This window comes from Emydura macquarii, unplaced genomic scaffold (genome assembly GCF_026122565.2).
Source record: "Emydura macquarii macquarii isolate MOO-44397 ecotype Brisbane River unplaced genomic scaffold, CSIRO-AGI_Emac_v2 contig_71, whole genome shotgun sequence".
Taxonomy (NCBI): domain Eukaryota; kingdom Metazoa; phylum Chordata; order Testudines; family Chelidae; genus Emydura; species Emydura macquarii.
The window spans coordinates 11,896,738-11,924,428 of record NW_027130208.1 but is presented as its reverse complement, the minus strand read 5'-3'; the positions used below and the strand labels follow the sequence as shown (position 1 = coordinate 11,924,428).

General features: G+C 37.2%; 1 protein-coding gene across 1 annotated transcript in view; it reads right to left on the bottom strand.

Moving 5' to 3' along the window:
- CNTN6 (contactin 6) overlaps positions 1-27,691 on the bottom strand; it is a 203,638-nt gene that overhangs the window by 72,518 nt on the left and 103,429 nt on the right. The window contains exons 5-7 of the mRNA XM_067542691.1: positions 22,921-23,016; positions 9,587-9,790; positions 8,007-8,109 (exon numbers count right to left, since the gene is read on the bottom strand). Coding sequence (XP_067398792.1) covers positions 8,007-8,109; positions 9,587-9,790; positions 22,921-23,016 — 403 coding nt within the window. The remainder of the gene's footprint in view (positions 1-8,006; positions 8,110-9,586; positions 9,791-22,920; positions 23,017-27,691) is intronic.

Sequence of the window (27,691 nt, the reverse complement as noted above, 5' to 3'; positions counted from 1 at the left end):
TCCTTTTCTGTGCAAGAAAGATGTTTGTTTAGAAGTGTGACAAGAATCAAGTGATACACCTCAAGCAGAACAACAGTGAAATGAAGATGATCCCCCAGAGCTTCTAACTGGTGAGATAAAGCTTAGGATCTGTTGTCAAACTCTAACAGGTAATGCACATAGCATCAGTCAAAATATCCATTACCTGTAGCAGGAATGTGGGCTGGAAATTGCCCAACCCATTTGTAATGTACTGGAACTAGAGAATATCATTTTTAAAGGCTTGGGAGCCTTCTAATGGTCCTCCCTGTCTTCTATTTCAGAAGCCATCGGATCCTAACAGAGTAGCAATGGGTATAGTTAGCTAGACCTTGTATGTTTATATATAGTTAGTAAACATGTTTGGAAATCATAGATACAATGTTATCTCTGTCCAAAAACTGTGGCTAGATGATAGTGCCCTGTCCCCTCCCCCATGTTAAGTGTTCTGGGTTATGATTTAAGGGGCTTGAGATATATGGTCCACATGTATATGCTTGTATGTTTTCCGATCCAGCAATAGCCCACGTGCACAGGCTCCCAAAAGGATTATTCCTGATGTTAGCAGAGACAATCTTTATGGGGAGTAGCTTTGAAAAGGGTTACTCCCAGCCAGAACACAAGTCATTTTGCATTTGTAGCATGTGTGCCTGTCTTGGGAGTCATTTTGTGTATTTTCACAACAAATCCTCTAGTAAGCATGCTCCTATTCCCATCTGGCACAGGTCCGGATGAAAAATCATTTCTAGAAAGGTGTCTAATTTTGGAATTTCCCTCATTTTATCAATATCATAAACATTTTAAAATGCTTTTTAAAAATTCAAAATCAAAACAAAACTGCTTTTGACATTTAGATTTGTCCCCCCCCCCCCCAAAAAAAAAAAAAAAAAAAAAAGAGAGAGAGAGAAAAAGAAACATTTTAGTTTTGGGTTGACTTGAAATGATTATTTTCCTCGTTTTCCTTGTTAAGCCTTCAAACTGAAATTAGGTGAAGATTCCTAACTATAAATGGAATGGAGCTCTGAAAACCATCCAAGGGGCAGAGTGGGGACAATAAACCTAACTTGTTTTAAGACGAAGCTTGATAAATGTATCAAAGGGATGGTATGATGAGATTGCCTATAATGGCATATGGCCCATCCATGACTTCTATTAGCAAATATCTCGAACAGCTGGAGACGGGACAATAGACAAGAAGGACTCTGAGTTACTACAGAGAATTCTTTTCCAGGTGTCTGGCTGACGGGTTTTGTCCACATGCCTAGGGTCTAACTGATCACCATATTTGGGGTCAGGAAGGAATTTTACCCCAGGTCAGATTGGTAGAGACCTTGGGTTGTTTTTGCCTTCCTTTGCAGCATGGGGCACAGGGAAGTTGCTGATTTGAACTAGAGTAAATAGTGAATTCTCTTTAATATGAAGTCTTCATATCAAGTTTTGAAGACTTCAGTAACATAACTAGAGGTTATGAACCTACTACAGGAGTGGGTGGGTGATGTTCTGCGCTGTGCAGGAGGTCAGACTAGACGATCATCATAGTCCCTTCTGGTCTTAACAGCTATGAATCTATGATTCTTTATTGCAGTGAATCCCTTCAGAAACATAATGAAAGTAATAATATCTAGCACTATTGATATAGTTAAATTCAAAGTGTGATTGTTTAATGTCTCATAAGGTAACATAAGGCTGGAATTCACAGGTTTAGATCCCATGTCTGCCACTGAGTTGCCATGTGGCCATGGGAATTCAGTCAAACAACTCCTCTGTATCTCGGTTTCCCTCTGTGTAAAATGATGAAACTAAAACATATTTAAATGATTCATTTGTCCTATTTTGTTCATCCTTTTGGTTAATTGTAAATGTAACTGCTATTCATCTGAAGGTGATGTATAATATTTGTGTCCTCCAACAAACCCAGTCACCAAAACTTTCAATACTAATTTATTCTCCATCTAAGTCAAAGGCTGCTTCATGGTCCAGGAAAACTATACACATTTGTATTCTCCACGATACAATTCACTGTCAGTAGTTAATCCATGATTTGAAAATTACTTTTGAATACTGCCTGCTCCATAGTTGATGCAAATTGAAAGATACTCCATTCATCTCTAATTATGGGGTCCTTCATGCTTGTCTTATAATTTGATATTAATGTTGTTTTTCAGCTTGGAGGTACATTCCTGTCCTTCAAATATTTTGTGAACAGCTAACCTGCATGCAGCTTCTCCATCCACTGGGGAAACCACCTAAATTGAGTTAATCTAATGATGATGTTCTGTCCCCTTTCACTTTCTTGGCAATTAAACTTTCTGATTTCTGAGATGTATTGTGACAAAAAATTGTCTTTTTCTTGGCAGTCAAATTGCCAATGAAGCAGAGTTCTGCAAGGATTTCCCCCCAACCCCGCCCCCTCATATTTGAATTGGTCTTTGTTCAGTCAGGTACTTTGCTATTGCTTATATGGATTCTATCAAGGGTGTCAGAACCTTTCTAGAAGTTGGGGGTGGGCAAGGCCAAAGTGTCCCCAAAGTGTCTACCCTGTTTTCCTTTGCCACAGCAGTCACTGGTGAGTGAAAGGTGTAATAGATTATTATTCTGCTGAGGAAAAAAAATCTGCAGGGGACAAAGCGGGGGCACATTCTGTTGTTGGTGATTATAGTTAAATAATGTAAGAACCAAGGAAGCTAAATTTTTGTATATTCTGCACTTACCCTTTTTGGTTGGCCCAAGAAGAAATAGGAATTACCCATAACTCTAAGTCTGACAAGATTTCCAGAACCAAGAAATCTGAACAAGTTTAGTTAAGCTTTAGATAACCATCCAGATTTCTAAGGACAAAATTCTCAGCTGGTTTAGAATGGCGTAGCTCTATTGATTTCAGTGAAACAATGACGATTTACATCACCTAGTGACTTGGCCCAATATTCTTTCCAGAACCCAATCTGTGAGGTTTTGAAGGTTCCCATCAGTGTTTATTCAAATAATTTTTTAAAAATGTATTTTTCTTAAAGAAAACTGCAATATCTCACCCTTTTAGTAAAAAGGGAGGAGGGGAGGAGTCCAACATTTTTTCATTTCTAATTCTCACTATTAGGTAATGTTTTTAATCTTGCTGTTATAATTAATAATAATAATCCAGACAGTTTCAGGTTGAATTTACATTAGTTTACACAAAGAGAGATATCAGTGGAGTTACCCTGCATTTACATCAACCTAACATCAGTCCAACTCTACTTCACTTTTTAATGTATTATCATTCCTTGTATATATAATTATAAATAAAAACCACCTTAACTATCCTGATCTAAACTATCATGACATTTTTTTTCTTAAATCACCATTATTAAGGAAACTAAAACCAAAACAAGAATAATAGATTTTGAAGTCATAAATTATTAGGTCTCTAAATTACAATTAAAGATAAATTATTCTTTTGAGTAGCGTCATTTTATGATGCAGCTGTACTTATTACCTGAACTTTCTTTTCTTTTTCTTGTCTGACATTGCAGCTGCTCAACAAAAGACTTTACCTCCAGTCACAAAGTAATTCTAATGATTCTCTCAGGCTTGCCCATTAGTCCTTTAGTTTTTAAAGTCACTGGATGATTTTGATCTCTATTATTAGTTTCTAGTAGCTTTCAGTAACTGACATTTTCTATTTGATATTGTTTTCTCACTCTCAATTATTATATCTTTAGCGCCCACTAGAGTTAAGGGTCAACATTTCAGTTATAATCTCCTTTTTATGTATTTATACCTATACCTATTTCCGTTTTGCCATCAGTAATAACATATCATGATTATTTATTATTTACAGTGCCCCAAAGTGTCATAGAACAAATAAATAAATAAATGTTACAGTCTTTATCTAACAATTTTTCTGGCTATTTCTTAACAGCTATAGTGTTAGTATTGACTAACTACAAAGAAAAAAATAAAATTAAAAATGAATGTGATATTTATTAACATTTTTTGTGTTTGAAATGTTCATTCTTCACTGTTATTTGCAGAACTATGCCCAATATATTGTAGAAAAAATAAAATGATAAATTCTTCATTGAGAGTCTTGCAACCTACAAAATTACCTGAGGTCCCAATCATTGTTATACTACTATATATGTTATGTCCAGAGTGTAGAAAATGTGGTAGTTAGGAAAAGATATATTTAGAAAGGCGATATTCTCTGAGAAATAAATATTAGATCACCGCATCTGAGCAGAAAGGAACATTTGGAATGAGGAGTCTAGTCACAAAATTGCCTGTAAGTCAACATCTTCGTTTTTATTGTCACTTGGAATCCATCAAACTGGTGTTAATGCAATGGGATGGCTAAGCACAAAAGACTCCAAAGTCAGGAAATACAAACAAGGTTTAATGTTCAATCTTAACTCCGGTCTCTTGCTCTTATATCTTAGAGTGCCAAGGTGTTATGTGAGCAGCAGTCTGTGGTGTGGTTTAATGTTCCACAAAGGGAAAAGGTAGTGTTTTTCTAAACACTGTGAAAGTACTTTCATTTAAGGCTTTTGGAAAGCAAGAGCACAGCAGGTTGTCTATAACCAGCTTAGCTGTGAAAGATCTCTGCAATACATAGCACAGAGGCAGTGACAGCTGATGGCATTGGTTGAACCAAGTGGACTAGGAGTCTGAATATATATGAGTGGATAATGGGAATGCAGTTCTGAATCCCAAGAGAGATAATAACCCATAACATCCGAGCTATATAAAAGGTGTATTATTTTTTAAAGGTATTTATGTGCATATAGGCACTGTGTAGGATTTTCCAATGCTCGTAAGTGATTTTCTGGTTTGCTGACAGTTCCAGAAAAAAGAAAAGTTTCAGGTTGACCAATAATGAAATTTTGTTTAAATTATTGGCAAATTAATAAGTTGAAAAAAATCATTATGGGTCAAACTAAATATTTTGTTTGCTCTGAAATGAATTGGTTTATTTTGACTTTGAGCTTTTAATTTTTTTTCTTTTAAATAAAGTGAAAGGAAATTTTGAAATGAACTCATTTAGAATAGGAAAAAAACAAAACATATACATTGTTGTAACAGCACATTTTGATTTTTTTTAGAATTGTTTATATATTTATTTTGGTGGGTGCATAGGTTAACCTATTCAGCAAAGTTGACACAAATTCATTAAATGTTTCAGTTGACCGAAATCTGCAATTTTTGCCCCTCTCCTTCCCAAAAAGAAAAAGAATTTGGTCAAAAAATTTTGCCCATGTCTACGTAGGTGTCTAACTCCTGTTGAAATCAATGGGAGTTAGGCACCTTGGGGATTTTGAAAATCCCACTAAGCACATAATTGCATCTTTAGTCACCTACATTCCTTTAAAAATATGGTCCTAGGTAACCTGCTTAAGAGTGTTGCATGCACTATACATTTTTCCTGTTGTACTCATACATGCCTGTCAACTCTGGAATGGTGTCTTTTCACAGATTCAAATGATGGTAGAAATATGGTGCCTGGCTGACTTCAATTTAAAAAAAATTAAGAACTGTAAAAAGGAAGAGAGAGCATATCTGTGCTATAGCAAATCTACAATGGAAACATTTTCCTAATACTCGATTACACAGACTGGAACACCAAGCAGAACCTATCCAATACATACTTGTTACATTAAGTACATATTGTCAGTATGGTATCAATGATACCTTTATTTATGTATTGTTCAGTGCTCACTGGTACTGACTGTATGTACGCCAAAGATACCATACTAGCACAAATATCAGCTGTGATTACGTATGTGGAGTAGCAAAGCCTGCTTTGAACAACTATAACTTGCTCCTTTTTTTAAACACAACTCAGAGAGTACCATACTGTTTATGGGATTTGGCCTTAGCCATACCTCTTTTTGGAAAGTCAGACAACGTTCACTTTTTTTTACAGATAGCCCAAAATTTGAGTAAGCCCCAGGCACCACATTATTAAGCCCTTCTTTGACTTCCTGAGATAATATAGCAATATCTTTTCTTTTTAATGTGTAATTTGAGTGATCTCAAAAGGCATATAATGTAGCCAGTATCTCTTTCTCTCGTATGTTCACCATATATGTGATAAGATTTGTACATCAACCTTTGGAATGTAAATCCAACACTGACTCGCCCACTTTTTCTCAAGTCAAGGCTTTAAATTTGTTTAACTGTAAGTATATAAACCAAAATCACAGTATTTCAGGAAAGAATCATATTTGTTATATGTAGAAGTCTAGATTGGGTAAAAGTGAGTTTTTTCCTCCTATTAGTTTTTTTGGTTTTTTTTAATTTTGTTTAATATTTCTTCATCTCAAAGTGGTTTCTGCAGGAACATTTGATTATTTTCTCTTGTCTACAACTCAGGCTTTTAGCCTCTGGAAAAGTTTTAAACATTTACAAGCTCACAATTTTAAAACAGAATGTCAAAGTGAACTAAAACTAAATAGAAGTCAACAATCTGAGGTTATTTTGGCTTTTCTAAAGAAAATATATATTTAGGGAATGTTCTAGTCTTCTTAACCTACTTTTATATTTATGTAGTTAATTGATTGTTGTTTGATACACATATTCCTCCAGGACATGTTGGAAGAGTTCTTGAATGGTTGGTTGGGATATTTGCCTTCCTTGGACATGGAGATTCGTGGAGATTAAGATTAGGAAAGCAAATTCCAGTTTCCTGCAGTTCATAGATTCATAAATTTTAAGGTCAAAAGGGACCATTAGATCATCCAGTCTGACCTCCTATATAACACAGGCCACAGAATTTCATCCTGCTAATCCCTTTATTGAGCCGAATAACATTTGTTTGACTGAAGCGTATCATTAGAGTGGGGTGAGCAGTTCACTACATATTTCACATTCACTACAATGTATAGCAAATTCATATTACTCGTCCCAAATATATTTATCATAGCAGATTCAGTCAATTCCATGTTGTTTAAAAAACACTGTTCTTAGAAAGACCCATGTGGTAGCTAAAGAAGCCAACCATCTCTTAGAAGAAGTGTACTCCCAGCAATATTTGAAGTACTATGAGAAGGGAACAGAACACCTGCTCCATCTCTAAATAGTTCCAGCTTATCTCTAACTATCACTTACAAATGACAGTTAATTATTTAACATGCTTTTTATTTCCAGAAATGCCAATTAATCATGCAACAAGATATCTCAGAAACTGGGCAAATCCTCAGCAGATGTAAATTGGGACAGTTCCATTGATTTCATTGAAGATACACCAGCTGAGGATCTGGCCTACTGTATTGCAGAGTGAGCGTTTTACTACACAATGTGTTGTGAAGTATGATGTGGAAAGTCAAGTTACTTCAATTACTCCTCTGGACAAGCGCAATAGTTTCCAATTAATACTATATGTAGAGGGTATGGTCCAGTCCTGATGGGTGCTGAGTACCTGTAACTCTGATGGAATTTAATGTGAAGTTTGATCCTTAGCACCTTTCAAGAGATGATCAGCATCTGTCAGCAGTGCGTATAAATAAAGCTGTGTGGATGTCAGTGGCTTCATTTTGGAGGGCTCCTTAGGACACATTCAAGTTCAATCAGCATGGGTTCATCTGAAGTTTTGTTCTGAGGTGTGAATTTGAACACAAAATGTGGTTTCACATGGTATTTTATATGATTTTTATACAAAACTTCAAATCAGCCCAGGATTGCTCTACACTGAGGCTTGGGCTTTCTCCCAAGATTTACACAGCTTAATGAACCTTTCAGTGAATGCAGTCTTAGTTCTGAGTTCGTAACAAAATCAGTAACTAAGTCAGATTCAGATATTTGTTTGCTTGTTTCACTGTGAACATTTCATGCAAAAACAATAATAAACCAAGATACGTTTGTTTGTTTTTTTAATGACCTATCTAGGTACTATTGACATTTGGACGACAACCAATCAAAAAATTTCCACTTTGACCCAGCATTCTAAAGATATTCACAATTCACTGTGGAACAGTGTTTGAATAACAAACATACAAAAACAAAAAAATTCTTACTTTCCAAGGGCAAAGCATTCCAGTTTAACAGATGAACCCTTCACTGCATATGTTGTTTCTGGAAAACGTACTTCAATTTTTGGTTCATACTCTCCCATCACACCTGTTGAACATCAAAACAGCTAGCACTCCAGTTGTGCCTCAGACCTGTCTAGTACAACAGAATTTCAGTGTAAAAGAAAGGATGTAGTTATTTTTAAAATTAGAGCCTCATCATACTCCCATGGGAATCCATCAGCTTTTTTCAAGTGACTTCACTGGGAGAAGGATTGGTATTTTGGGTTAATTTTACCCCTATGCAGATAGCCATCACAAGACCCATGAATTACTTGAGTCTATGTGTATCTTAAGTAGTGTACAGTTTTTTGTAAGGTCCACTGCACCAGTGTTAACCAATCTGTTCAGATACTTCCATCGATCCAATGTCTTCACCCATACTCCATACTGAATATAAGCCAATACTTCTTTTTTATGTTTAACAAGAATTTGGATAACATTATGTATGTTGTTCCTCTCTGTCACATAGTGCTACAGAGATTACTGGCCTAGGACCTGATCCAAAGCTCATTGATGTTAATGGAAATAGTCCCATCAATTTCAGTCGACTCTGAATCAGGCCCCTACTCAGGTCTCTAATGTGAAGGAAGAGGGAAGAAGATAAGAAGCAGAAAAGATATGGAAGAGGGAAGGAAGTAGGAGGGTAGGAAAAAAAGGCGTGTGTTGGTAGAAAGGGGAAGAGAAGAATAGGAGCAAAGTTTAGGGATTTTGTATCCATGTTTTATACAAAACACCTAACTTCTGAACAATGGAGCTATACATTTGTTTAGGGGCTTTGGTATCTATGCAGACAACACAAAAACTGATCTTCTTAATTAAAATATCATCAGAACTTCGTGGCAGAATTATTGCCTATAATGCATAGTTGCCTTTTATTTATTCTAGAAACGTAACCTTCTGCTGTGTTTTGTTAGATTATTAGAGTACTTTGAAAGCAGTATGAGGAATTACAATTTAGGCAAAAAATCCCATCAAAAAGCTTTGCTAACAGATTTCCCAGCTATATATTCCCCACTGTGAACATTTATTTAGAGAGATGCCTAAAAGGTGTTTGTTTTTTTTCTCACTTCAGTGACTCACTTAGTTTTGAGCTAGCTCTGGATTTTATATTTGAGCAATAACTTGAATTTAAGTTTAGAAAGCTTTATCAAATTCAAATCCAAACATAAGCCTTCCTGGGAAGAATAAAATTAGAATGGAAAACTGGCATTCTTTTGCTTTCTTCCAATTGCATCAAGTTTTGTCTTGTTGCAGATGTATTTATTAATTAACCCCAAATTGAACCTTTCTTCATTTTACCAACTAAGACTTGATCCAAAGTCTACTGAAGTTAAAAGGGAATTTTTGGATCAGGCCCCAGATAAATAGTATGAATCTGCATGTTTGTCTACAGGGATTTGTTACAGCCTCAGAATGAATAGGTCACATCAAAGTCAATGATTTTAATCATTGAGTGTTTAATCAATAAATGATTTTAATAAGTTTTGTGGTTTTTTCCAGATAGTCACATTAAAAGAACTTACCATCGCTACGGAGGATGAGTGGAGTGGGTGGGCCCTGAACACTTTGTTCAGCTTTAACATTAGTTACAATACAAGTGTAATTGCCCACATCAGATGACTCTACTTTGGCGATGTACAGATTTCCAGTCTCTTGGGATACAAATCGACGACTATCCTCCTGAACATATAAGGGATTATCATTGAAGATCCAAGCATAGGAAAGGTCTGGAAAACATCAAATATTTATCATGTATCTTTTCCAATGTACTCTATTCCACAATAGTGCCTAACGCCAGTGTAACCAGTTTCAAGTATCCAGTCATCTTAACAGGAAAAATTTGGGGTGAACTCAGATAAAATAAGCATTTGTTTGTCCTAAAAAATAAACCAAATCTTTTAAGAATTTCACCAACTTTTGGATACTTTTGTGCTCCATTTGCTTTCATTTCCCAATGCTAATCTATTTCCTGGCTTCAACAAGGAATAGAAACAAAAATGCTGAAATGCCACAAAAAAGCTCTTTTAGTAAGTAATTTCCATTAATAATACTGTCCTTCTATATATCTGGCAGTTCTATTGCTCTTTGCATGGCATTTTGGCTCCCACCTATCTTTATATTTGTTTTGGAAGCCAAGTGTGTTTATATGTGTGTGGAAAAAGCTTACTTTTATCCCATCTATCCATCTAGATATTTGTAGTCTAAATGAATCCCATCTCTTCATTGAGACATTTGTAGGCTATTTCTAGGTATTTGTGGCCCCATTACCACAGTGTCTGAAAGTTTTACAGATATATGAGAAAAGAAATAACAAAAACAATTCCTCTTTCTGTTTCTTTCCACCCTGTAGGAGAAACGGTTCCATTTAAGCATTATTTTTTGTAGGCTGGCTTATTTATATTTGAGTGTTTAAGTGTGTGAGTGAGTTGGTGTGAGTTTTGTTTTTAGTTCTGAAGCTAGTTAGTTCCAGGGTACTTCTAATCTCCTCTAGGATGGAGGTTCATAGATTCAGATCCTGTGAAATTTGTGTGTCTTTCACACAGTTTTATTCTTGGCAGTTTTATTCTTCTGGTGGTATGTATATGTTGCAGAAGGTCCTAGTTATGGAGGGAGAGGCGATTCCTCAGGTAGTTATGGCAAATCTCATCAAGGGCTTTTAATATCAGGACAGAGACCATGAACTTCCTTTCCATACTGTTTCTGATATTTGCGTTTAAGAAAAATACCTGGCTTCTGCTGATCTAACACACTGCCTGCACAGATGGATGTTCTGGTAATTTTGGCTGGTGTTAGGTTTTGAATAGGGAGAACATTCAAAGAGATCATCACTGTGTTGGTCAACTTAAAGCTCAGAAGCCTCCTAGAGATGAGAAAGGAGGACAAGAAGAATCCTGGACCTCTCACTAGCATCCACGAAGCAAAGGAAGAAGAACCTTGTTTTGTCAACCTTTCCTTTGGGAAAGAGTAGGTGTTTGTGCCCCATGCCATCCCCTCTGCCAGGAGATAAGACAGAGAAAGAAATGAGGGAAGGTATCACACCAACACCCAGTATTGTATAACTTCCGCTTGTTTGTGTAGTGCTGCTCTTTACTGATGGAATCGGACAAGTTCTAATGTGTGCGTTTATATCATCTACTATGGGCAGCATAGTATACAAGAGATTTGCCTTAATATTACTGCATCTAAATAGCTCTTTCCTTTGAATCAGTAACAAAACATCATGAGCTTTGTGAGATAACTGACTCTATTTTGCAGGTTGCTGAATACCCAAATGGAAGAGGTCCTGAATACTGACCATAACACTTCATGCTCATCCCTAGTATTCTATTGGCCCCTTCTTTTCTGTCTTAAGCCACATGAGAAAAAATAGGGTGATTTAATGTAAATTGCCAAGATTACCAAGAAGGGAGGGAATGAGGGAATCATATGGACATTCTTGTGTTGTTTATTTTTTCAAGACCAGGACAAGATGCATACACTTTGCTACCATCTACTAGATCCTCTTGATCTCCAATAGTTCTCACCCCTATATGACATACTTCTTCTCACTTCTCTGTGCTCTGCATGTAGCACTGAATTCCTTGCCTCCCTCTTTCCTAACCCTTTTCTTTCTCCCTCTTTCCTCTTGTTTCCCCTTTGTTTCTTAGTTTTTTGTCTGCCTCTGCCACCGCTGCTCCTGCCTGCTGCCTGGAGTTTGACAGCTGACTGCAGAGTTCTTTCTATCATCTTCCAGCAGTGGCAGGAATAGTATTGAAATTCTATTTTTAATAAAAACACAGTAAATCAGAAGTTTCAAAATCCAACAGCTTCGCTTTTCTTAATTAAATGTATAATTCATGAGCTAACAACACTCTGTCAACAGCTTCATTTTTATACATTCCCCCCATCATCGACCCCCTTTTTGAAAACATAATTTATGTTTTTCAGTTATGATATCAGTACAGTATAATAATAACTCTGAACTTCAGTAGTTTGGTGGAGTTTTACCTTGTGATCGTACAACACTATATGAGTATAATTAGAAATGACACATCTCTGGGAACTGATCAAGGACACGTTCCCTAAGTAGCTAAAGCCTGTTTTACTACTAGACATTACACCAGGCTATTATGATGTACAATAAACCTAGAATAGGAGGCAATTCATAAAATAATGTCATACTTAAAAAAAAAGATGTACAGGGACAGATTTTCAGAACTGTGTATGGCCTGCTAGTTCATGGACTGATTCTAGGATGTAAGCTCTAGTTTAAACTCACATGTAGAGCTAGGCAAAATTTCTGAGCCAAAACATTTTTTGATGAAAAAATCAGATTTTGCAACATCAATTTTTAAAAAAAAAAATTAAGTTGGTTATGTCATATTCTTTGCATTTAAAAAAAAATTCAAAAAAGGAAAAAAAAAATTCATCCTTCCTGAAATGAAATATTTTTATTTTTTTGGTTCAAAATGACTTTGTTTTGAAATATCCTTTGTTTATTACAGATAATAAAAAATGTAAAGATAGAAGTTAAAATTGAAATTAAAAATGTAATTTGCAGGTTGAACAAAATGCTTCATTTAGCCCAAAACATTGTTTTCATTTGACTGAAATTTTTAAAAAAGTGTTATCGAGTTGACCCAAAAATGAATTTTTCCCCCTGATTTTTTTGAACTGCCAATAAATCGAAAAAATGCACTACTCGCACACCTCTGCTCACATGTAGGTATCTTCATGTGAAAATTAGGGATTGCATACATAAACTTTTGAATGACTGGCCCGTAGGACTTTAGTTTTGTTCTATCTGAATTAAACTTTCAGTGCCCTACATGAAAAGAGGCAGATTTTAGGCAAATTTGTGATTCATGTGAAAAGATGTTTATTGCAAGCAGTCTTCTAAGGCTGTGATCTCATTAAATTTCACAAGTATAGTGTGCATCTTCTGGGGCAGGGTGATAAGGACAAATTACACCTTCCAACATCTTTCTACTATTCTGTTGATGTCCCCTTCACTACTCCTGCAGGACTCAAGCATTTTCACTTTTGTTTTTCCCCCAGTTTAACTTTTTGTTTATACAGTTGCACCTTTGAGAGTCAGATCTAGTTAGTATTGGATTATAGACCACTTCACATCTCAAGATAACCTAAGGTACTCTAGAAAATGGTGTAAGCAGGTTCAAAGGCTCTCTCTTTTAGTGCAATACTAAACCAATGCCCCAGTGTGGTGCCAGAGACTACTGTGTTACACAGAGTATTGTGATTGACTCAGTAGCAGGTCCTGGGGTTCCCTATGATAAAATACAAAACCAGTGTCTGTAGAGGGGTTATGAACCATCACATAGAATGTAATGGAAAATTATATTCCTGCTATAAAAATGAATAGTATAGTATTTAAAAAAAACTATTGAAAGGATCTTACTCCCTACTAAATTCTATGTATTTAAGAAAACGCACTACAGAATTCTATTAAATGTCTATAAAGTCCTACTGGCTTCATGCTATATAGGGTTTTTCCATATGGCTGTTTTCAGAGCCTAATGAATCAGCAAAGAAGGGTCAGCTTCTCCCTTTCCTTCTCTCAGTTTTCAGTAGTCTCCAATTGACCTCAGCCAGCACACAATTCACTAGCCATCTCCCCCACATTCCTATCACATTATTGTCTTTGGGCTTATTGATGTCAATGGAATGTTTTCCATTAACTTATTGTGAAAGCCCTCCTCCTTTATATCTGTATCAATATTTCTCCCAGTAGAAGGAGTATAAGAGCTCCCAGTCTTCTAACTGGAGTTTCATCATCACCTACCCCCAAACCTTACTTGTAGAGGCCATTTCAGCTCCCACTGAGGTCAATGGAGCCTTAATTTTAATTGATTTCAAAGGGATTAAATCCCTGGAGAGTAAGATACCAAACTCTGGAGCTGAAATGTAGCTCTCCTGTATGACATAACACTAGACTGTCAGGCTAGCTCCACATACAGTAGCTTCTTTTATAATGCAGCACTACATTTTCTGGTCTATTATCTGTGTTAATATTTTATCTTTTCTGTAAAAGTGAAGGTTACAACTACTTAGACAATGCACATGCCTGTCACTACATTTTGGGTAAAACAGATTCAAGGCAGAGTCATTAAACTAGTGTATTATTGAAAGGAAGGTGTGCAGGGACCATGTCTGTCACTTGCAAGGTTTCCTTCACTTTTATGACTATCAGTCACCGAGCAAAGAGTCTGGTAAGGATAATATTGGACAAGTAGATAGGAGTAACGTGAAGACGCACTAAGAGCACAGAGAAAGTGGTTGACAGTATATCCGCTGGCTAATGAGGTCTAGTGACATTAAAATGCATGGAGGTTGCAAATATTCAGGCTGTATCACAGAAGATCAAATAAAGGTACAATTATCTTTGTTTTTCATCCACCTACAGGATCTCTGTGAAAAATGAAGTTGTGTGAATCACGCCTCTATCTTCAGACCTGTGAAAGTCTCAGAACTATTGAATTCTGGGGACTGCTGTGTAAGGACTACAGTGTTGCAGATCAAGATACAAATTTTAGCCATCAGCAGTGGTGAGGTTTTTTTTTTTTTTTCTTCTGTTCAGAGAACAGTACCTCTGAGATTTTCCCTTTGGGGTAACTACTTCTATATGAAATTAAACATGAAACAAAATTTCTGAAGTTAGGAAATAGAGGATTTTCCATACCAGATCTCACTATTGTTCCATTCCATTGTTTTCTTCAGCAATAGCCAATGTCTCATGCTTTAGAAATCTGAATGCATTTAGCCAAGAATGCAGTCCTACACCTGGTGGGCAGGGCATGTCAGGGGAATGACTGTTTTTCCCTGAAATATGAGATTTATTTAAAGAAATATTATAAAAAGTCATGCAATTACTGAGCCTTTTCCAGATGTGGTAGGACCACATGATAGATAGATAGATAGATCCACATCTAACCCACACAATGGATTAAAAGCTTGGTAAAGCTCCATCATTCATCCTTACTTTAAACTAATAACATAGCTTTAGAAAGATCCTGTGCTGCTCTGAAAAGAAAAACACACTCTCCAGAATATGCTTTAGCTATTGATAGGCTCAGTCAGAGACTCTGTGTGTAATCTATTGCTGAATCGGAGCAAATGCTGCTCAGTGGCACATCACACGTGTCAGGCAAGCAGAACCTTGGTCCCAATCATGTTTATGGGGCTTTCTGTAAACTTTTGAAGCAAAATCTTCTACAATACCAGCTGGACTCATTACAAGGACCCTGTAAGAACAGAGTGTAATTTACCCTTAGGTTATAAAAATATTTTGCTAACCTTAAGGCAATTTTATACCTGGAAAGAATCCACTGGCTATGTGTGCCTGCAAATAATTACTGAAAATCAAATTCAGAGACGTGTGAAACTTTTAGAATTTGCTTTGCAAAAAATCCACAGCAAAATGGGAATATATATAAAATACTCGTGTCATTTTCGCCTCACATTTTTAACGTAACACTGAGGTGTCAACCTCCAGACAAGCTTACAAAGTTTAATTATTCTAATTTGATTAAATGTTTTGATTATATTCACACACTATGTAAGCACTGAATGACAGCTTCTATTGGTCTTTGCCCAAAGCATTGTGCTTGAACACCAAATATTAGACAATGATTCCAGCCTATGGCCTTGATCCTGTAATTGACTCCGTCTGGGCAGATCTCTTCAACTTCACAGGACCTTCACTTCAAAGTGGTCACTTCAGAGGGGCTCCATCTCGGTGCAGTGGTCATATCACAGGGGAAGAGGCCTTACACCTTATCCACCATGGGATTTAGGCACTGAGATGCTGAGTATCACAAGACCTAACTTCTTGGTGCCTACAAAATCATTGGCATCCACAAAGCGTGAGTTAGGTGGCCAGAGTCACTATAAAATGTCTGGGGAGAGATAGGTGCCTAAGAATGGGAACCGCAAAAGCCATCATGTTAGACGGCTCCCTGCTTGAACAAGCCAGTAGCAGTTACCAATGAAAAGGGTGTGGTTTAAACCCTGCTCCAGTCTGGGATTTAGAGACCTATCACTGCTTGGGATCCACAGCTGTGAACGCTCTCCTGAAATCAGGTGCCTGAAGCACTTTTACAAGAAATGCAGAGATTACGAGTGTCACCTCCCTTGTAGTCCAGCAGTCCGAGCGCTCACCTAGGCTGTAGGTGAGCTGGATTCTAGTCTTCCCTCTGACCAAGTAGGAGAAAGAATTTGAATAGGGTTATCCTACCTCGTAGGAAAGTGCCCTAGCCACTGGAGAGCTGTCTCTGGTTGATGTTTTTCCACTTTGGATTAAATAACTAAATAATCATAGGGCCAGAGAGCGAGAGAATGTGTGCAAGAATGACTCTGTAGCCTGGTAGTTAGGGCAATCATCTTAGTGGTGGGTGACCTAGGGGTCAGTTGCCCTGTTCATGTAGTTTCTAAGTCTTTTTTTGTTGCTGTCAGCCCTGGTAGCCAAATAGCCATGTTTCAGAGCAAGTTTGCCTCCATTAGTGCTGTAATCTGGAAAACACATATGTGCTTATCTCTACTCCCATGAGTAGTCCCACAGAAGTCACAGTAGACAAGTGAAACATGTACTTACATACAGGGAATTAGATTCCAATCCTGCAAACACTTATGCATATGCACTTATGCATATGCATAAATCCCCTCTGTGATTTATTGGACTACTCACATGTTTAAATTTAAACTCTTGTGTAAGAGTTTGAAGGACTAGGCCCTTATGTTTCATATAATAGTAAAGTAAAAGAGAGAACCAGTCTTTGGTCCCAGTGCAACAACAAAAGAATACAACTTCCTTAATGATCAGCTCCAACAAACTAACATCCCTATTGTCTTGTGCATTCATTTGAATTAATTAACAGCTTTTTTATTTACTTCTTTTATGTTTTATCCATTCATGAAAACTCCCATCACTTAATTAGGTCACAACTTAATTTTTAGCCTGTCTATAACTGGGGGGAGAGAGACCACATCCTCAGATTTGCTAGATCTTTTTCTTTTGTTCTACTTTTTAAAATTACACAGAATTACCAGTTACTCACTGATGTGTCTAACAGTTCTCACAGAGAATGTAGTAGAGATAGAATTAAAACACCTGCCAGGACAATCAGCCACTCCTGAACCTTGCTAACCACTACAGGTAGTTTAGCAGCTGCACCTTGCAGAATGTTGATGAGCATCTTTAGTAATAAGCTGCAGAATATATTTGGGGGGAGTAGGGCTGGGTATATAAATCCACAGGGCAATGGAATCAGAAAGGAACAAGAAGGGTTGGGTATGGTTGTAGAAAATTTACTTATGAGCCTTGTTGTTTATTTTTAAACCTAGATTAAATGAGTGTTCCATTGTACCTGTTTTTTATAAGTCATGAAGTAGGAAAGAAGCATAGAGAACTTCAGAAACTGAGTGTCCAATCAAGTCCTCATTGACACTAAGGGAAATTATCTCATTCACTTGACTGCAAGAGGAAATATTCCTAAAATCATACAATGTAACTCTTAAAGGCTCGTTAGAGTTCAGGGAAATGTCTTCACTTCTACAAGTTTTTCAATGGCTAGAGCTCAAGGTTGCCAATTTGGGGAACATTATGCTTGTGAACTTGGCAGAAGAAAGCCTTCCCTTATAATGTCTTCTTTTGTTTAGGGCTGATAAAACTCCTTCAAGAGGCAAGATATTCTTCATTATAACATTAATCTTGCTCTAAAACTTACTACCCTTATCTATGAATGTGAGTAAAGGGACAGATTAAGGCTGAACACTTCAGTCTTAGTGGCTAGTGGCTGGCAGTTTTAAGGTGCACAATTTGAGACATCTTAAAGTTGTTACTGAAAACTCTGGCCAAATTATTTAAACTCCACCAAAGTGGTCAGAGTCTCCTGCTTTCTTGCTGGAGTTCTTTCTTCTTTCCACATGACAACCTTCCTTCCCAATATAATTTACTTCATTTTTTTAATGGTGTCAATTTCTCCTTGCTCTGAAGGGGAAATGGAAGGTGTTAACCATTATATTTTGATTGGGGGAATAAATACAGTCTTAGAGGCACAGCTGACAATTTTTTTACCTCCTATATGAGAGCATTTACACTTGTTGGGAAATCAACTTACTTTAAAATATAGCTTTCAATAACATTTAAAATACATTAAAAGAAGAGCACCTCTAGCCACCATGCTGCAAATTCAGAGCTGGCAATGTGCTAGTGTCCATAACGCTGTTCTTTTCTCTTAGCAATTGTGGGACTAGGGGTGAAGCTAGTTTCAAAACATGTATAAAACAGAAGAGTCGGTCCTCAGCTTCTGTAAACTAGCACAGCTCCAGCAATGGGGTGGGATGCGAGGCCCAAGCAGAGCTTTTGTTCCCCAACCCCCACTTCACTGTTCCTGCCAGAGGAGGGAGGAATAGTCTCTGCTCTCAGGGACTGGATCCATCCCTAGAAATCTGTTTGTTTTTTTTCCCTCCCTCATTCCATGTTTTTATTTCTGGGTCCAATGAACATGACGGCCTAGGATCAGATAGAATCTCATTCACACATTCCCCTGCTCTTGCTTTTTCACTCCAATCTTCTAGCTGTGGGATGGGGGAGAGGGGAAAAAATTTCTACTCTCAGGATTATCTCTACTTAAAATAGTATGCAAAGATTTTTCTCTTCAGTATTCACTATCAGCATTTTCTAGTGTATGTTTAGCTTCAATTCTTGTACACTGTCTTTTGCTTGAAAGTCTCCATACAATTTTGTACATTGTGTCACATTGAACAGGACAGTGAATTCCTCAAGGCAGTCTTTTCTCTGTAATATGTAGAATGCTATGGATGCCCACTACATTCTGCTGCCAGTAATAATAATGTAATAAATAATACTGTGGCTCCTTATTTCATGCTTGGCATGAAGAAATCCCTTTGGCATCAATGGAATGTCATGCATAGACATGCATGCTCTACAGTATACATCCTAGAGTTCACAGTACTGAGTAGAGAACATAACTTTTCTTTATCTTGATAATCTACAAATAATGCAGGGAATAAGATTACACTTTGCATTCAAATCCTCTCGATAGCCTAATACTATTCAAATAGCCTATGTTAAGTGGCGATCATTTTTATTACAAGGATCCTTCACAGCTACATGATTCATTGGTTCATTTCACAATATTAAGCAAAACCATTAGCTGAAATCTAATGAGGAATCTGCTTGAGTGAGCTATCCTTATCAGCAATGAGAACTGTGCAAAGCCTGGATGTTGTTCGCTGTAATATTTGTGGGAACAGTGTTAAAAGGTCTAAAAAGTATCAGCAGTGGCAAAATCAAGAAACCTGGGGGCAGAGACCCTTGTTGTTCTGTGTTTGTACAGTGCTTAGCACACTGGGTGCTCATGCATGACTACAGCTTCTAGGAACTACAATAATTAATACTACTCAATTTCCATTCTCTGAAGGCTTTTTAGTCCACAGAACATTCTTGCCCATTGGTCAGCAACTCACATTTCTAGCCAATAAAAATCTATGGAAGTGGCCTATCATTCTGTCGGTTCAGTTAATCTGGGATCAACTTCCCTTTAACTTTTTGTTTCCATTATAGATGTCTTCCCTGGCTGTATGTTAGTATAATGTTTTTACTCTGAGTCTAGAAGAGCCTGCTAGTCTGAGGATGGTTAATTGTCCTATCTGTCCCATTGATCCATCTCAGGGACTCCCTTTGGAGCTTTCTTTGCCTTTAAGGACTGGGGTTCAGTTCATCTCCCTGATTATATACCTCTTTCATAGTGCTGTAAACATTACATGAACTGATATTTCATCTCTCTCTAAGATTTTCTGGGCTTAAGCTGATTGATGAACTTCTTTCTCTCTCTCTGATATACTGCTTTCTCTTTACAGATCACTATTTACCTTCTCCTCTTGAGAATTTGTCTCATAACTCTGTTTCTTTAATAAGAATTGAGAAAATATTGCTGAGAGAGAGAGAGAGAGAGAGAGAGAGAGAGAGAGAGAGAGAGAGAGGGAGGAGTCAGTGCTGGCACTCAGTAAACTATTTTAAGATCTCAGGATGTGTGGTCATCTCCCCTGGAAGACATAAAAAATGAATGACTGAATCATAGCTGCTTTTTTCAGTCTGAAAAACTGATTTGGCCAGTGTGTTATTTTTATTTCTTCATTTTATTGTTTTTAAATGAAATTTTCTATGATTTTTAAGAGATAATACAGGCAGCTGTTTGGGCCACATTAGAAAACTATATGATTGTGAGCATTTGATTGCTCATGGGTAGATTTCAAAAGGTTTGAGGGTCTGATCTGGGTGTTGCTTATGCAAACTGTTCAGGACCCCTTTAGTTCTTGCAGGTTGAGCTGAAAAACATCTCAAAATAACAGGTTCTCTTGAGAATCATATCACATATTTCTGGTAGGGACACAAATATGATGAGAAAAAATACATCTGTATAAGCTTAAATGCATAGGCGTATATATGCACCCATACGAAAAATACATGTATGTTTGATACTGATGATAGAGGGCAGTAGAGAAAAGGCTGTGCAGGCAGGCAGTGAGAAGGGCAGGTGAGCACTGTATCCAAGATTTGGGAATAGTTTAGATGAAGAAGGGGATTTGAAATGTTGTAAAACATGTACAGAAAATATGGAAGGTTCCATGTGATCCTGGGCTGCAGGCAGAAAGTGGGTCAATGTGGATGCACCACAAATTCCTGCAAAGGAATGTACTCAGTACTGCACTTTTGCTGACCCATACTTCACTCACCAAGAGAGGACACCACTACAAACAGCAAGAGCTCAGGGCCCCTTTGTTTCAGAAGCAGCAGCAGTAGGAGCAACAGACGTATCAAGACACCTCTACATCACTTCCCCAGAAGACTCCTCCGCACTCTTTATAATGTTTAGCCACAGTTTTATTGCATGTTGTGTACTATACACAGCACAAAACACACACAGAGGTAAACGGGACTTTGTCACAGAATCAGAGATGGTACAGAGAGTTTCCATGTCAGACTCTTATCTATAAAATATAAAAACTGAATGGAAACTATATAGGAGTGTACAGCGAACCACACCCGCATACCTAAACCAAATCATCAGTGCAAAAACACACTCTTTTCTTGTCCCTCAATAGGGCCTCCAATAGTCCCTTCCCCTGATTTCCCCCATTCCCCAGCTATTGTTGGTTTTTTTGAAGGGTATATCTGATGACCAAGTACCACTAGCTAGTAGTTTTAGTTAACTTCATATCTGTCTAGCATGTCGTCTTGTTTTCTCTCACACCGTCTTGAGGAAACATGAGAAAATATTTTCTGTTCATCCTTTCAAGCACACAGAATAGAGCTCAGCCAATCAAGAAGCTTGAGGAAATGTCATGTGACTTCATTCATATGTTAATAAGCAAACAACCCAGCTTGAGGTACTGAAAACACTACCATGCCTGACTTCAACTAAATTCTCACTGACATGAAGCATTTTGCACAGAAGCTCTTCAATCTCAGAAAGTGTGTTTAGTTTCACAACTAATGTTTCACACAGCTCTCAAGCTGTCATAGTGCATGTGGTCCAAATTAGTGATGTGGAGCAGTATACCTGTTAAATTTCATCCCTATCTTTTAGACTTCACACTTTTTTTCTATTGATAGAGAGGTTTGACTGCTGATGAGGGAATATTTGCTCTAATCCAAACAGTCATTTCCAGGCAGTGAATAACCAATCTGCATGTACTCTAGAAATAGTCATATTAGGTTATCTTCAGCCTGATACCACTTGGTCCATATGGATCAATGCTTGTATATCTTTATACTCGTGATGAGCAAACCTCTTTCGGTTTGGTTAGATTAACTTGCCAGTTCTTTGGCACAGTGGCCATATTTACACTTTGTGCATACAGTGGCTAGCCCAGTGGAGCCCTGATCCTGCATGGGGTCCCTAAACACAATTGCAATACAAATAATAATAAATATAAGTTTAGGTTCTTTTATGACCATATAAAAATGCACAAATATTATCAATTTGAAATTCTTTGATCTTCGAAATTGGACTGAAATATCTCATAAAAGAGGGCTTCCATTAATATTTGTTTCTGGTGGATTTGGAAATACAATGAAACCTCTATAATATACATTATACGTTTTAGGCAAATCCCTTTCTTAAGACACTACCACAGCATATTCTGAAGTATACCGAGTACATTTCTGCACCACCATTATTGGAAGACCTCACTCTGTTAAGGAAACAGTTAGCAGTCTCTTCATTAACACACTGAATTGTATTGATAACACTTTTCCTGGTGTTTTTGGTGTTTGTACTTAAGGTTGGAAGTGTAGTGGAACATGAAAATGAAAAATAATAGGGGTAAAAGTTGTCTATATTTTTTTGAAACTCTAGAAGGTTTAAGTTCAGTTTGATATTTGATTGAAGATTTTTGGAAACTTTCATTAAATACAAGCAATTTACATAGCTCTACTATGCACCAGAGTATAGATATAGGTCCCATGCAAACACTTTTGCACTTGCTTAACTTTTTTGTTATGGGTAATCTGATTTTGGGAACTTAATGCTGAAAATCCACACATTGTAACAAACCCATTTAAGAGGACAGCTTTAATGGTTTGAATCTGAAGAATAATTACTCATATCTTGTACAGTGATTGTACAGTAAGTCAGTAATATACTTGCCATTTCATTCTGTTTTCAGCAATGTAATACTTTGAAACAAAAATGACCCGAGTAATTATTGTGCCGTCCATCTTACACTATTCTAGTGTCCATCAACTTGTGAGCTGCAGGCTACTTTTTTGCTATATAGGACAGTATCTGTACAAGTCAACATGAATTTCATAATTCAGAACATCATATAATACCTCCATAGTGTGGTGGAGGACCACAAAGCAAAACCACTCCTTGTCCTTCTCTGACTGAGACAGTGCTTCTTGTTTTGGTTTCAAAATGTCCAAGATCTTGAACAAAAGAAAACAAAAAACAAATATTAACAGTCAGATTTATTTATCTGCAAACTATGGGCCCAATCTTGCAATCCTTACTCAGATAAAACTCTAATTGAAATGTATAGAGCCAGACCTTTTATTTCGATAGCATAATAGAACTTCTATCTGCATACATGTTCAACATAACCCTGATATACCATGTCAGACCAGTAGTCCCCCAATCTAGTATCTTGTTTCTGAGAATATCCAGTACCAGGTGCTTCAGGTAAAGGTGCTAAAACCCTTGAAGTGCACAATTAGGGAATAACCTGGTCATAAGGAAGTTACTTCCTAATTTCTATCATTTTGTTATACATTATACTCCCCATTGTAAGATCATTCAGCATTATTTGACTCTAGAACACCATTTTTGGATACCAAGTAGAAGTTTATGACTTGGACTTTTTTCTGAATATTTCAAATTTACAAGTCCTTCATACCAATGGAGAAAAAGCCTAATTTTTCTAGTAATGAATGTTTTCTACATTTAATTATTAGGTGGACAGTAACTTTAGCATTTACTTTAGTACATAAATGAGAATCTGTACTTAAATGCCTATGAAGACAGACATTTTTTAAAGGAATCTGATCAATATAGCCCTGATCCAAAGCCCACTGAAGTCAGGGACAATCTATTAATATCAGTGGGCTTTGTGTCAAGACCTATAAGAGCAAATGAAGAGCCAGGAGACAGGAGACAAATAAATGGACACTAGGAGATTTATTATGGTTAGTAAAGTATCCCTTTGCCAACACATATACATGCATAACCCACCGATAAGTGTAATTTGTATGGCTATATGTCAGTTTCTTGAAACTGGAGCTATTTATATAAATCAAGAGAAGACTACCCTTCTGTTTCATTGCTTATTAAAAAGGTACAGATAATAAGTTTCTCAGTGTGGTTCCCTTTAATAATGTGACTCTAATGACAAAAGTTAACACAGCAGATGTATTTTCAAAATAATTCCCTCAAAACCAATGGTTTTCCTTTTGTTCCAAAATTTCTCATTTAAAATGCTGAGATTCATTACTTTTATGTAAGAGTGCCTTATGGCAGGGTTGTATCAAATGCTATTTTTTCATTCAAACTGTGTTTTAATAAAATAAAAACAGATATATCATCTCCTCCCTATAGCTGTCTATGCCATATAATTTCATATATTAATGTTTATCTTGTGTTTGCTTTATTTACCTTACTACAAGGGTTTTGACTCAAAGCTTATTATGTTCAAATTCTGAAAAGTACTTTTAGGTCCTATTAGGCATGGAAATTTAGTCCTGTAGATAGTGCCATGCAAATCAAGTTTATAACCTACAAGAAATCAGGTAAATAGTAGCTGTGTTTGCTTTTCCACAGAACTTTCTTACCATTGCATCATCCCTTCCCCAAAGCACCAACCATTTTTAGATATCCACTTAATATGTACTTATCAGCAAGTTATTTTAATAATGTGCTGCCTTTTTTTTCCCCATGAGCAAAACCTTTTTTTTTTTTTCCCCTGAGCTGCACAGGGAGATGGATGTGTCAGGGGACTGTGTTAATGGGGCTGTTAAATGTCAGGGTTAATTCAGGTCATTTGTATCCAGTGACAGAGTGACAGAGTCAACGGTTTCTCACTGTGAGAAATAATCAGATTATTTTGTGGTTAAATTAGTTCAGATTTGGTCTAGCTGTCTGCTATTGCAGTCACTTTTGTTTTGAATTTTTGCCAATGTCACTTGCTGAGATGCTGGTGGCGATAAGGAAGTTTTCTCTTCTGCCCTGCAAATTGAATTTATCCTTCCTGGATAGTGAAGGCCATCAGGAAGGTGCAGGGGATATTGTTGGAAATTATTTCCATGAACTGTCTCTGGTGAAAGAGGTGATCGTGAGAGCCTTCCCTGACAATGTCAGTCTAAAAATATTATCTTTTACTATTCCCTTGCTCAAGAAAAGTATCAAGAAAGCTCTGATGGAACTGGTGGAGACGCTAATGGAGTACACAGATATATGTACCATAGACACTTTGGCTTTAAGTAATATCATAGCATGGAAATTAGGCTGATTGTGGTGGTCAGCGAATGAAGAAGATCACACATCTGTGCAGTTTCTCCTATAGAAAGGTGTCAGCTGCCTGTGATAGTACTAACCTTGTGGAGTCAGTTTGACACACCACTGGACCTTAATATGGGGAAGCAGAATCACACTTGAATGGCTCTGTGCTTTTCTTTTTGAGAAGACATGGAAGATAATAGTGACCAGTTCTTCAACTTCCCTTTGGGCTCTCACATTTATGATTCCAGCACATAGGACAGTTCCTGGTGTTTGTACGGGACCGTTATATAGCTAGCAAGAATTTATGAATTGTGATATCAATATGCTCTACCCACTAGCTCTGTATGCCAATTTCTTCAATCCCCTAGTGTCTTGCCTAGGATCTAATTACGAGGTTAAGGATGAGAGCAAGCTGGTGCAAGTAAGAATGAGGTAGTACTAGTGGGCAACTAAAAGAAATGGAGAAGTGTATATCTGTGCTTACCCATCTATTACACAAGTTTGTAACATGGGGTTCTTACAGTGTTTCCCCTAGGGAACTTACTGTATTTATGCTTTGCAATCTGTACTCACTGTCTGCTGATTTTGGGGTCAGGTTCAAAGTTCTGTTTTTTTATCTAGAAAGTTCTATTTGAGATCTGACCTTCTCTGAGAATACTTTTTTCCTCATGTTGTTCAATAGCAGTTTGATCAGTTGGGGTGTTAAATCTTACATTCTCTCAGCTTAAATGTCCAGAGAGTGTTGGCAAGGGTTCCAAGTGATTATGGGACCTGAATTCTGGAAGTGACATTAAGGAGGCTCAGTATTAAAGGAGACATGGACACTGAATTTACATCTCTTCTCTACAGGAGGGCCTTCCAGTCCAAGAGGGAGGCACATGAGTGGATGTAGGTATATTGGCAAGGCTTGGATGAGCATGATCCCATGGCTTGTGCTGTACCTAGTCAGTAGATAGAGGACTTCTGCCTCCAGGGTGGTCATTCCTGCACCAAACTCACTTTTTTAAAGTGGTATAAAACAGATTGACAGTTTTGTGCAGATTCCATTTCAGCATGGTATTTGTTCATAGTTTCCACAAACAGCCCCTATTCTCCCCATATTTTCAAGAACTGGGTAACTACCTGAGCCAGTAGGCAGAAATTTAATAATAATAAAAAACAAAACAGCTTCTTCTACTCAAAGCAACCATGGTCACTATCTGGCCAGGTTTAGCTCTTGAATCTTACACAGCTCACTTTACTTTTTTTTTCCTCCTCTCCCTCTTCTTGTATATTAGTCTCCTGTGCAGATATTGTCTATTCAGAAGTGGCTGAATTGAATCAGACAGCTGCAGCACATTCTACACTGTCCTGGTGACAATTGATGGTATCTGTCAATGCAATGGAAGAATATTTTAAAGCTATATGATGTCCCTTTAATTGCCTGCCTGCTAGTTCTCTGGCTTGGAATCTTCAGAATTCTCTGGGGGGGGAAATGACAAAAAGGAAAGGAACATATAATTGTATTCAATACCATAAACAGAAAGGAAACCAAGACTGGCTTGATTCAGTATGCTTCATTTATACGAATTCAGACTTAACAGATACTTATTGTTTTGTTTATTTTGTGTAATATATAAACACCCAGTCTTTTAAACAGTATACAAACATGTCTATGTACTTGTTCTGAAAATTTAGTACAATATAAATGAAGGAAGCGCTAATAAATTCATTAGATTATGCCTGTTCCCTTTTCTCTAGCGTGTTAATTTGCTATAGATCCATATCAATTCCCCACCTATCTTTTTGGGAAGAAAGATAAGCAAGTGCACATCACCTACTTACAGCTGGTCCCAAAGTCAGGCAATGCCATGAAAGAACACAAGTGCATAGGCCTTAGTGTTGACTTGGTTTATATTGGGATAAGAGCCTCACAGAGTGTTGTGTCCTTATTTGAACTAAGCAAATGAAGTCACATGAGGTCTTTCCCAACAATGCTATGAAGATACTGGTGATGGCAGGTGAAGGCTGCTGTGATTAGAATGTGTGTAACGACCACTAGGAAGTGCTTTTGTGAAGATCACTGCCTCAGACTCCAATGTCACCAAAATATTTGGGGATTCACTCAGACCTGAATGTCTCAAACTTCAGAGTTTAGGGTTCAGAAGAAGAGACACAATTACACTGGAAAAAACGCCCATTGTCTTCAATAGAAGAAGGATCAGAAAACCTCACAAAATTTCAAATCTGCCCAATACTTTCAAAAAATGAGCCTGGGAGCTTATGTCTGCTAGACATTAAAAAAGATGGACTGAACAGACACTGGATGTATGGCTTATTAGAACAATCTAACCCACGGACATCCCTTTTTGTCCCATGAGTACAGAAGTGTTAATGGACCACTGTGCCTTGAATGGTCCCTTAATGTGTGCTAACTACTTATACTAAACAATATCCACCGAGCATTTAGCTGTGACAACCGGAGTACCTTTCCCAGACCTGAAGAAGAGCGCCATGTGTCTCAAAAGCTTGTCTCTCTCACCAACAGAAGTTGGTCCAATAAAATGTATTACCTCACCCACCTTGTCTCGCTAACATCAAGGAACCAACACAGCTACAACTACACAGCAT